Source organism: Lepus europaeus, chromosome 6 (genome assembly GCF_033115175.1).
Source record: "Lepus europaeus isolate LE1 chromosome 6, mLepTim1.pri, whole genome shotgun sequence".
NCBI lineage: Eukaryota > Metazoa > Chordata > Mammalia > Lagomorpha > Leporidae > Lepus > Lepus europaeus.
In genome coordinates, this window is record NC_084832.1 from 102,467,440 (window position 1) to 102,478,994 (window position 11,555).

An 11,555-nucleotide genomic window follows, 5' to 3' on the forward strand; every position below is an offset into this window, starting at 1 on the left:
GTCTCTCCAGTTCCATCGGGAGAAGGCTGGCCTTCCCTGACGCTGGCTGCACGCTTGGTGCTGTGAAGCCAGGGATCCTGTCCCAGAAGCTGGAAAGGGCGCCCAGAACAGCTCTGCTAGAACCCCAGGTCCAGGCTTAGCCAGAGAAGCCGCTAGAACAGGTGGCTCCTGGCTGTGCTGGGACTGTCCCTGGAGCAGACTTTCTCCCCATTCAGCAAGGCCAAGTCAGGCCTCTGCCTGTCTGCAGGAGGCTGTGGGACCTTGAATTAAAGGTGTTTGCAGCCTCTGGCAGCCAGATGGTGGCCCCTGCCCCCACAGCCTTGTGCTCTTCCCAGCACCAGAGCAAATGCTGAGACGCCTTCTATCCTGAGCCCGGAGAGAGGGCCTCGGGCTGCAGGGAGATACTGCGGTGTTTCTGTCTATGTCCTCCACAGCTGCGGTTCCTTAATAAAATGTGTGCTCCTGGTTTGCACTCAGTTCTTGCACTTTATTTCCGCGGCTGCTGGCTCCTCTCGGCTCTAGGACGGGGAGGAGGCACCTCCCCTGCAGCCCTGCCTTTGAAGAGGACTCAGGCACAGAGCCACCACAGTCCTCACCTTTCTTGGCTCAGGGGACCGAGAACCTGCTTCCATCTGAGGTTGGGCCCCCTAAGACTCCCAGTCATCTTCGTCGTCCTCTCCCGCTGGCTGCTGGGGAGGAGGCAGGGGAGGAATGGAGTCAGACATTCGGGCGAAGGCTCCTCCAGGCCCCTCGCTGGCCCCTGTCCCAGGTCCTTTCCCAGATATGCCTGCAAGGGAAAAGGCTGAGTGAGGGAGGTGGGCCAGGCCCCTGTTCTCAGCCCCTGGGAACTTAGGGGAGGACCGTGGAGGATGCAAGCATCCCCCTGCCCAGGGCCTCTGACCTTTGCGTCTCATGACCAGCTTATTGAAGAGATCCGACATCAGGTCCCCACTCTGGCTCGTGGCTCTCACTGCAACAGAAAAGCCACAGTGAGGGAGGTGGAGGAGCCAGGCAGGAAGTCCCTGGCTTAGCTGCACACGGCCCCATCCACCGCCACCTGTTCACCACATGCTCTCGGTGCCTCTGTAGACCCAGCACTGGCAAGAACGTGGGCAGTGTTCACAAGTTGCAATCTCAGCCATCAGTGTGAGCAGCCCTGCAGGAAATCTGGCCAGAGAGCTTAGGTGTTTGCCTGGGGCCACCAGGAGAGCTGGGAGCAGAGCTCGGGCCGCTGACCACAGGGGCTTTGCTGCTCTCTGCCCGGGTCTCCATCTCATCAGCTGCAGCCTCCAGAGGGCTTTCAGGACTTAGAACTTGAGGGGGAGCTCAGTCCGTCTCAGGGTATCCCTGGCCCAGGGATACTCACGACGAGCCCCTGTAGCTTTCCTCTTTGAGCTCAAGCTTTGGCTGTCTTGCAGGTGCCCAACCTAGGGGGAAGCCCACTGTGCAGGCAGAGCAGAGGTGGATGTTGGGGGGGCCCTCACCTTGCTCCCGCTCCTTCTGTTTCTTCTTCTCCAGCTTGCGCTCCTTGACGCTGCGCAGCTTGGCCTTGCCGATGCCGCCGGCTTGGCGGATGGACTCCAGCAGGGTGGCCCGGCCGCTGGAGGGGTCGACCACTTCCTTGGGAGCTCCCTGGACTGCCGCTGGGAGCGGGGAAAGGCTGTTCAGGCAGGGACTCAGGCCGGGAAGGTGAAGCCTGGTGCGCACAGCGGCCTGGGTGCTCCTGTCCCCAGCTGCCCGGGCACCAGGGCCTTGGGTGCAGCCCTCCTAGTTCTCCCACTGCAAAGGCGAATGCTGTGTTCCTGATGGGCTGACAGGGTCTCAGCAGTGACCCATGAACCAGCGAGGGATTCTGTGTGCCTTGTGGATGGGGGAGATGCACCAGGAGACAGAACATCACAACTGAAGTGTATGACCTCACTTTTTAAATAACCCCCTTCCCCCAGTGGTGTAATTGGGAATGGGGGGCCCAGGCTCCCAGGCCTGGGGTTAGAATTCTGGAACTCTCCAGGACACTTGAAAAACAGGGTTTTATGAACCCACTGAATAAAATATTTGAAAGGAGAGCTGTTCTGAACATGCAGAATTCACAATCCCTTGAATCTACAGAAGATGCTTCAGGGTCCAGAATTTAAACAGGTGCCTCAGTGTGTGTGTGCCCTGGCCCTGCCCAGTGCTGCTCCTACCTGGAGGCCCACTGCTGCTGCTGTCATCCACCCCAGCACCTTGGCCGGCGGAGGCCACTGTCTGGGGAGGTGGTGGTGGGGCACTGACCAGAACCGCAGGTGCTGGGGGAGGTGGCGGGGGCGGAGGGGGTGGTGGGGGTGCTGTGAGCACCCCATTGTCTAGGTCTGAAAGAGAAGGTTGAGAACACGTGAGGCCCTCGAAGGAGGCTGCCGGGCCGGGGAGTCCCCCAGAACTCCTAGCTCACCTGGCTTGAAAGGCTCCACCACCTCCGTGTGGAAGGTGGGCAGTTCTGGAATGGCGCCGGGGGCCGAGGGGGCAATGCCGGGGCCCAGGTCAGCGCTGTACATGAGGTCATCAGCGATGCCGGGCAGGTCCGGCAGGTAGGAAGGCACATCGATCTCAGGCACCTGGCCCAGGTCTGGCACATAGAAGTAGTTCTCCGGAACCTTTAGGGTCAGTGAGGTGTGTGAGCCGCCAATGGGGCTGCGGGGCTGCAGGGCTGCAGGGCCCCAGGCCACATCATGACCCTGGGGCAGAGGGGAGGCCGCCTCACACCAGCACACAGCTGGGTGGGATTACGGCTCCTTGCAGGGACCCTACCACCTGCCTGCACCCCCCCCCCCCCCGCCCCTTGCCACCTGTCGCTCCAGCTGTTCTCTCTTGCTAATGGACAGCGGCGCATCGAACAGCTTCTCCCCTGTCTCTGCCCCCAGCATCACATGGGTCTTGGTTACAGCACCGGCCAGCGGGTCAAGGAAGACGTATTTCTTGTACCTATGGGAGGAGGGGTGTCAGGCCAGCAGCACCTTCCCTTCTAGGGCTGTGTTCCTGACCACTGTGGCTTCCCAAGCCTCACAGGCTGGAGGAAAGCGCTCGGCTCCAGCTGCCCCGGCCAGTCCACCCAGCCTCTCCACACAGCCCTGCCACCTGGCCGTACAGGTTCTCGGTAGTGTTGAAGAGCAGCAAGGAGCTGACAGAGCTGATGTTGCTGGGAAGGCCCCCGAGCCCCTCCTCGGCTTCATCCTCAGGTCCGGGCTTGGTGCTCACACACACGGGGAAGTATTTCAGCTTCTCCTGGGGGCGGCCAGAGGGTAGAGGAGGGGATTTCAGCTCTGGGTCCTATGGACCCCACCCCATCCCCGCAGCCTCCCTGCCCAGGGTATGTGGCCATGACACCTGCAGGGCCCGCTCATCCAGGGGGCGGTGCTTGCTCTGGATCCTGTGGCGGGGCCGCCCCTGCAGGCCAGGGTCCTGGGCACCCGAGAAGATGGAGCCGTATTCCTGCAGCCGCTCGGGAGCTGGGTACTTGGCACTGGAGAACACCTGTGGATACAGGGCGCATCTGGGGCCTGGGGGGCTCCAGAGAGCCAAGGGTGGCTGGCAGTGTGGGAGTGGGTGCCGGGGACCCCGCGAGGAGGGAAACCCGACGTGTGGCAGGACAGCAGGAGTGTGGGAGATGGAGGAACTGCCGGTCCCACAGAACCCAGGGATGCACAGACTACCTTGATGGCCTTCTTGCTGCCCTTGATCTTCTCAATCTTGGCCTGGGCCAAGGAGACCCTCTGCCCGATGGCCTGCAGCTGGCTCCGGCTCAGCTCCACTCGCTGGGAGATCCTGCCAAGGGCAAGGTCACAAAGGCTGGGGACTACACCCAAACCCTCAGTCTCCTGTCTCTCTTGCTGCTAACAGCTGACTTGCAAGGCCAGGCCCGGGGCCAGGCCTCTCAAAAGCCTGTTGTAGAGCTTCCGAGGGGTGCTACCAGGATTCTCCAAGCACAGATGTCTAGGAATGAACTGTACTAGCTTCCTTGGGGCCCTGCCTCCTGCCTCAGGAGTTTCTGGTCTCAGGGGTGTGCACAGCCACAATTACCATCCATATACAGCTGCTGGCAGGTGGCAAGTGCTGTCACAGGCCCCTACAACCCAGCCGAGGCAGACCGCGGCAGACCCCTGAGTTCAGTGGGGCTAAGTGACCAGCAAGGCTGACCCCTATGCATAATGAATGGCTCTGCAGAGGCAATCCAGGCCCTGGCCACGGCTTCCCTGGCTTTTGGTGGTCTGGCTCCTCCCCTGCTCCAGTGTGCCCTAGACACCAACTGCCTGGCAACTCCTGAACGCGCCAAGCATGCTTGTCTGTGGCCTTGGCAGCAACTCAAACACTTCCTGCAGACACCCACACAGCTGGCTTCTTCAGCTAAGTCCCCTCCTCACAAGCCCACCTGACCATGGCCTCCCAACGTGCACCTGCCACGATCTCCACCCCCGACCCAGTGGGACCTGACGTACCTCCAGCCTGTGTGTGCTGCAGGCGTCAGGGCTGGGTTCTGTTCCCTGCTCCATTCTTGGTGCCTGGGGCGGGGCCCGGCAGCTGGCAGAGGCTCGCTCTACAGTGACTACACGACTGAGCCCTGTGCCTCACCCTTCATGTATGGAAGCCTCACTCAGGCTTCCCACCGTCCCATGTTTTACCCACTGCAAAGGTAACCGTGACTCACCTGCCACGATTCCCCTCCCACTCGCCCCAGCTCCCATCTCCTGGAGCACCAGCCCCTGCCATGCCCACCACGGCCCCTATTCAGAGCAGGCATCACTAAGGTTCACCTGGTCAGAGCAAGTGCACGTCCATGAGGCAGGAGAGACAAGGAGGCAGAGAGCAAGTGTCACCCAGAGGGAGAGGTGGGAGGGCAGAGGGGCCCCTCCATCCCTGGGGCCAGGGAATCCCAGGATTTCTCCACAGGTTGACAGCGACATGCAGGAATCTGGCCGAAACTTCCAGCACCACCCCCAGCACCTCATGGAGTTGGTCCTGAGGCCTGCAGGGCAGGGGCTGCTTGGAGTGGTGGGACTGGGGCACAGGCAGGTGCCAGAGCGGCCCAGATCTCCCTGACAGGTGGGAGGCTGGCAGCACCCCAGGGAGGGAAAAGGAGGGCCCCTTCCTCCCGGTCAGAGAAGCGGAACTCGGGCCGGGGTGGGAGGGGGTCCTGTTTTAGCTCCTGTCATCCTGTGCTGGGGGTGGAAGTGTTAGGTAGGAAGTCAGGAATCAGCCTGTGTGTGAGAGGGGCCGGGGCATCTGCGGAGGCTCACTTTGGAGGCAGCCCGGGATTTACACTAGAGTCCTGCCCAGACCCTGTAACCTTCCAGGTGGTCCCAGATAACACTGAGCAGTAAAACCACTGCACCCTTCCTCCAAGGCACGCACCCTAGGGAAGCCCTTTTGCCCGTGCCAGGAGGGTCCCCAAACCGGGCAGGAGCTTCCTAATTTACACTCAGCAAACCCTTTGTCCTGGGGGAGGAGGTAAAGAGGAACGAAGTGGACCCTTCCCTTGGTAGCCTCAGTCAGAACAAAGGGCACACATGCTCGGGTGCTCGGCTCTTTCCGCTCCTGCTGAGCCACCTGCCTGGCCTGCCAGGGGTATTCTCTCCATTTACCAGGGAACCTCGCTCTCCCCCAGTCGGAGTGACTGGGAAATCTATGTTCCTCTGTTCTGACGGATGCCCTGTCCCTAATAAAACCTTGCTACTTTGCTCTCACGCCTCAATTCTTTCTTTCGTGAAGAACCCTGCCACTCATCTCCCTGTGCACGGGGAGGGGCTGCAGCACAGCCCCCCACAGTGCCACAGGTGCATAGAAAGTTTTACACTTTGTTCTGCAGTGCAGGGGACAGGTGGCACTAACCCCCAGTACAGTCACCCCCACCAGGCTACCCATCCTGGAGTCCATGATGCACCGCATTCCAGGCCAGTCAGGCTGGCTCTCAGCCTGTGACGCCCACTTCCGGACTCCACTGGGCACCCTGCACGCCCACCTTCCTAACCCTGCCTGTGTGTCCTCTGTCCTTCCGGCCTTGTCTCCGACCTTGCCTCCAGCAGGCACTCCCAACCGTGTGCAGCAGGTGCGTGCTTCCCTCTCTGGCATCCACTTCCTCCTGCAGATCACGGCCCCTTGTCCTCTGGGGAAGCCCTGTCTGCTAGGGCTCAGTCTCTACCAGGACTACGCCAAGGGCTCGGGGCCAAGGCATGTGACCCAGGTGTAAAGTCCCTAGTGTGTCACAGCCCTGGTTCAGCAACTGGTTCTGGGACAGACCTGAGGACCAAGCCAGGCCGCAAGGGGTGAGCGTGACTCCTGGGGGAATGCTGGCATTGCGTGGAGGATCTTTCCTGCCAGCCCTGGCCCTGACCGCGTGAGCTCTGGCTCCCCTGGCCGTCACCTTGCCACCACCAGAGCAAGGCCTGTCTGTGAGTAGAGCCAACCAGAAGCAGCAAGTGAGATGGAGTGAGAGCAAAAGTAGGTCCTGCCGGCACCTCCTGAGCCCTGTGACCCCAAAGCCTGCTCTCCGATGCTCGATCTGAGCTTAGGCTGGCTTGGGGGGCTTCTGACCTACAGACATGCCACCAAATCTTACGCCCCGCTCCTCCAGTTCCCTAGAGGCCTGCACAGCCAACAATCAGCCCTGTCCGGCTGCTTTCCCTTTCTGGGCTCTAAGCTTCTTGGCGAGCACAGGGTGGGAGACGGATGAGGAGCCAGGGACCTGGACTCAGCCATGTGGAGGACCTGTGTTGCTGCTCAATGAACCCCCAACTGGGAGATGGCCCCCCCGCCCTCTCCTCATCCCATCCACTGCCAGGCCACCGCCCGCAAGGTGCCAAACACCAGGACGGGAATGTGCACCAAAATCCCATGCTTGCCCCAGAGAAAGGGGAGCTGCAGCCGCAATCCTGGTGAGGCGGCGTGATTCCAGGGGGACCTGTGTCGCCGTTCATGCCTGGCGCCGGGCATGAGGCAGCCGTCACCTGGGGCTGACGGCTCTTACGGGCCTGTGTCCTCTTGTGGTTGTGTCCCACGGGGCATTTAGCACAGAAACAAGCATGGGGGGTAGTGGGGGTGGTGGATCTTACTTTCTGTAGCCGCCGATGGGAGGCTGATGGACGGCTACAGTGCTGGCTGCACCCAGGCACTGCCTAACTCCCTGGCACGATCTCATTCACTTTAGTATACCACCACCATCATCACCATTTACAGAGGTGAACATGCAGACTTGGGAGGGGTCACAGAACAGTCTCCAGTTACACAGCGTGCGAACGGTGAGTCAGGGCCAAGTGAGGCCCCTGCTCTCCCCACTTTTACCCACTCCACAGCCCTACCTGTGAGCTATAGTATATATGTGTGTGTGTGTGTGTGTGTATATATATATATATATAGTGTTTGCACCAAGACCAGCTGGAGACAATGGCCACACACACGAGGGAGGGCTTCTGGGAAGAGAAGGACTCCCAGGCAGTACAGGAAGTGGAGACTGCATGGGGAAGGGGTAGTGGACTCCAAGCCTGGAGAACCACCAGGGCAGCGCAGGGAGCGACCTGGACCACGGGAGGCAGCTGGGTACGGCAGGGAAACACCTCACTCTGGGCGGAAGAGCGGTCAGTGGGCGTGAGGCCCAGTGTGAGCCCCATCTCATGCGGCTCCCGGCCAGGCACACGGGGCCTGTGCACCAGACAAAACGACAAAACCCGGGGCCTTCGCAAGAACACAGCCAGCACCACTCATTCACTGCCATCCAATAAACACTGGATGAGAAATCAGTGTAGCGCAGGGGTAGGCCAGCAAGTGCGGAGATACAGACACCTGCAGCTCTCCATCTGAAACGGTGGTGTGCCCACGGCCCTGCCCACCTCGCCAAGCCTCTCCTTGGTTTCCCTGCAGGCCACTCCCACCTCAGCACGTCAGCGCGTGCACGTCTTTCTTTCCGGAACATTCTTCTTTCAGACCTACCCTTCTGTCCCCTAGACTGTACTACCAGCATTGTTTTCCCACATCTGCCAGACCAAGCTGGGCCTCCCAGTAAGAATCCTACAGCACCTCCCCTCCCCTGACCATCTCCCTGACCATCCCATGGCATCTGGAGCCAGAAGCCCTGGACTTGAAGCCTGGCTCTGCCATCGTGTGCCTTAGTTTCTTTCACTATCAAATGGAGAAAACAACAATGCCTCCTCATGGTGTGTAGCCAGGGTGATGCACACAGATCAACACAGGTGCATGGCTAATGCAAAAAATGCCCATAGGTCTCATCACTGTTACAATTAACCCTGCACTTGGGCCCTGAAGCTGCTCTCTCCTGCAGGGCTTCCACGCTAGCTGCACAGGGCCTCACTCACCACTGTACCTGAAGATAGGAGCACAGGGCCTCGCACACCAGCTCTGAGCAAGTGTTTGCTGGCTGCAGGACTACGTGCAGGAATAGGGCCCCTCGATGGAAGTCAGCACGAGACAGACAGGAAGGCAGTGCCACCACTGGGGCCCATAGGACACATGCGGGACAGTAGGCAGGGAGCTCTCGGGCACTTCTGAGAAAGAGCTTCCAGGCCGAGCTCCTGCCTTGGGCACCTCCTGCACAGGGAACACAGCTGGGCCCGGGTCCAAGAATCACCATAGGAGCTGCTCCCCGAAGGTGCGTTCCTGGGCCTGGGGACGGGACTGCTCAGGACGGTGGGCAGCACTCACCTGCTAAAGATATCACTAGAGACCTTCTGCAGGTACTGCAGGGCGTCCGCCACCTGTTGGATGGCCTCCTCGCGCCGCAGGTCCGGCTGGATGAGGGCCACTGAGTAGGTCTGGCCGGCCAGGCCGGGCTGCGTCCTCACGGGAGTCATGGTGCCTGTGGGCGGGAACCAGAGCGTGAGCACTTCCCCACACCCGCCCACAGCTGCTCACGAGACAGCAAGGTGGTGTCGGGGTGAGATCCCAGCCATCACTCCAGCCGCCCTTCTGGGGTGCAGGAAGTTAGGAAAAGCTCTTCGCAGACTCTGGGGCTCTCTGCCAGGCCCAGGAGGGGGTGCAGAGGGGGCTCCTAGGCAGAACAAACAGCCTGAACAAAGACCTAAGCACCCTTGGAGAAGCAGCAGGAAAAAGGTCAGAGAGAGACCAGACTCTGCAGAACACTCAATGGCAGGGCTGGGAGTCTGGCCTCGAGCCAGGAATGACACCCCTGGACCTGCTCTGTCCAAAACGGCAACCACCAGCCACATGCAGCTACCCACCACGTGGAATGTGATTAGCTGAGCTGAGCTCTGCTGCAAGTCTACAACCACAAATGTCAAAGATTCAGTGGGAAAGAAGCAATATCTCATTAAAAACTTCTGTACTGGTTACCTGCTGAAATGACCACTTTGGATACATTAAATACAACAGATTACTAATTTTACATAGTTTCCATTAACTTTTTATTTATGTGACAGGCAGAGACAGGTGAGACAACTGGAAACAAGCGCCCATCCACTGGCTCACGCCCCTCAAAACCCACAATGGCACCAGCTGTGGCTGAAACTGGGGCCTGGGAACTCCATCCTGGTCTCCCAAGCAGGTGGCAGGAACCTGGAGCAATCACTGGTGCCTCCCAGAGCCTGCATTAGCAGGAAGCTGGCAGCAGGATCCCGACCGAGGAATCAAGCCCAGGAGCTCTTGGTTAAGGGACGTGGGCTTCTTATCTGCTAGGCCAAACACCTGCCTCTCTTCTTTTAAAATCACGTGGCTCGTACAGTTTTTCATTACTCTAGGAAATGAGTCTCTGTTCCCTTTTCCAGCCACGTTACCCTAACCATCAAAATTAATCTTAACATCTTATGGCCCCTTTCTTCTGCTATGTACCTTCACAACAAGCCCCTCTGTCATCTTCTACTTCTGCATCTAAGCACCAGGCGGGTAAACCAATCACCTCTCCTGTCTGCGGGGCTCATCTCCAAAGCATCCTGGGTAACCTCTTCCCCAGACCCAATCGACAGCTGAGGAGACACAGGGGATTTGATTTAAGATTCCTCAGGAGTCGCCTTCCACCGAGGAGGTTTGCAGCCAGAAACCCTAACTACTCAGTTCCAAAACCCACGACTGTAACCCCTGGTTCTTACATACTTTCTGCTTATCCGTTTTTATCATTTTTTAATGCATGGCACAAACACATTAATATCCCTTAAAAATGGTGTTCTTCTTGCGTCTAGGCCATGCTCAATATTTTTTTTTTCCCCAGATTTAAAAAACTCTGCCACGACTGTTAGGTATTTACCGTGAACTGCACCGCGCTCCTTCTCCCCCGCCCCGAGCAGCACCGTCTCGGGGACCCTCGCCCCGGCGTGCACACGCACCGCACCCGCGTCTCCCTCGGCGGCTGGGGCCCGCGCCTCGGCTTCCAAACCTGCGCTGCGGCGGCAGAGTGCGGGGTCACCGCAGCTCGGCCCCGGCCAGGCCCCGCGGGGGCCCGGTGCAGGCGGGAGCCCCGGCCCAGCGCCGAGGGCCCTGGCCGGAACCGCGGCTCCGGGCAGTCCGTAACTCCGGGCGGCCCGCCGGGGCCTCCTAAGGGCAGCCGCGCGCCGCTCCCGGGGTCCGGGCTGTCTCCCGGGCCGGCGCCACTCCCCAGTTCTCGGGACCCCTTACCCGCCTCGTCGCCCTGGACGCGGGGCCGCGCTCCCCCGCCGGCCACGCCCACGTGCGCGCGGCCCGCGGGGCTGGCTCCTCCCCCGCGCCCCGCCGCGCGTCTGCGCGCTCCCGCCGCGGCGCCCCCGGGTCCTAGCGCCGCCCTGCCTCTGCGCCTGCGCAGGGCGCCCGTGGGCTGGAGGAACTGTGCGAGGCCGGCGCCGGGTCCACCTGCGCGGTGGGCTGCGGGGTCTCCGTGTCCCGAGCGTCAGGGAGTGTGTGTGTGTGCGTGTGCACGCGCCCTGGGGCAGCACACCCAGCCCTGGGCCGGGAGCCGCTGCTCCTCTCCGGTTGCCCTAAGAAACCGCTCTAATAAATCTTTTAGCCTACGCTGATTTTCTTGCCCTTACCTGCGTGGGAGTTTGCCCCCGGCCCACACCCAGAGTTCACATCCTTTACGCGTTGTAGGAGAAGCACTGACTATAGTTACTATAAGGCAAATTCATCCTTCCCTAGTAGTTTTATCTGACAGATTATTTGTAAATATTTGTAGTTATGCTGTCTTTTAAAATACAAGCTTCAATTAAAAAATGTATGAACTCTTTCCTTTTTATACAGATTCAATAGTATTTTCAAGCAAACAGATTTTAAAACAGGTTTCAGTCATAGCACAGTAAGAGATAAGGCTTTTTTTCATAATAGAATAAAATTAATACTTTCACCCCAATTTCTTTATAAATATTATAGTTCTTTCTAAAAAGATTTTATTAGTTTATTTGAAGGAGTTAAAGAGAATTTTTAAAAAAGATTTTAGTTATTTGAAAGGCAGAGTTGGGGGCAGGCGCAGTGGCTCAGGGGTTTAACGCCCTGGCCTGCAGTGCCAGCATCCCATATGGGCGCCGGTTAGAGACCCGGCTGCTCTACTTCTGATCCAGCTCCCTGCTATGGCCTGGGAAAGCAGTGGAAGA

General features: G+C 59.3%; 2 protein-coding genes across 8 annotated transcripts in view; one reads left to right on the plus strand and one right to left on the minus strand.

The window, feature by feature from the left end:
* The window catches only part of DDX11 (DEAD/H-box helicase 11), a 57,463-nt gene extending 56,989 nt beyond the window's left edge, over positions 1-474 (plus strand). For all 7 annotated transcript variants that reach the window (XM_062194821.1, XM_062194817.1, XM_062194818.1 and 4 more), the window contains one exon: positions 11-474. In XM_062194821.1, coding sequence (XP_062050805.1) covers positions 11-40 — 30 coding nt within the window. In that variant the 3' untranslated portion in view covers positions 41-474. The remainder of the gene's footprint in view (positions 1-10) is intronic.
* Positions 467-10,677, minus strand: WASHC1 (WASH complex subunit 1). The gene is made up of 11 exons (XM_062194824.1): positions 10,609-10,677; positions 8,686-8,839; positions 3,690-3,801; positions 3,364-3,510; positions 3,125-3,261; positions 2,826-2,961; positions 2,432-2,633; positions 2,187-2,351; positions 1,485-1,643; positions 902-970; positions 467-787 (listed from the first exon to the last, which is right to left on the minus strand). Exons 2-11 carry the CDS (start codon positions 8,832-8,834, stop codon positions 648-650), a joined length of 1,416 nt encoding a protein of 471 aa, XP_062050808.1. The 5' UTR covers positions 8,835-8,839; positions 10,609-10,677; the 3' UTR covers positions 467-647.
* Between the last annotated feature and the right edge of the window lie 878 nt (positions 10,678-11,555).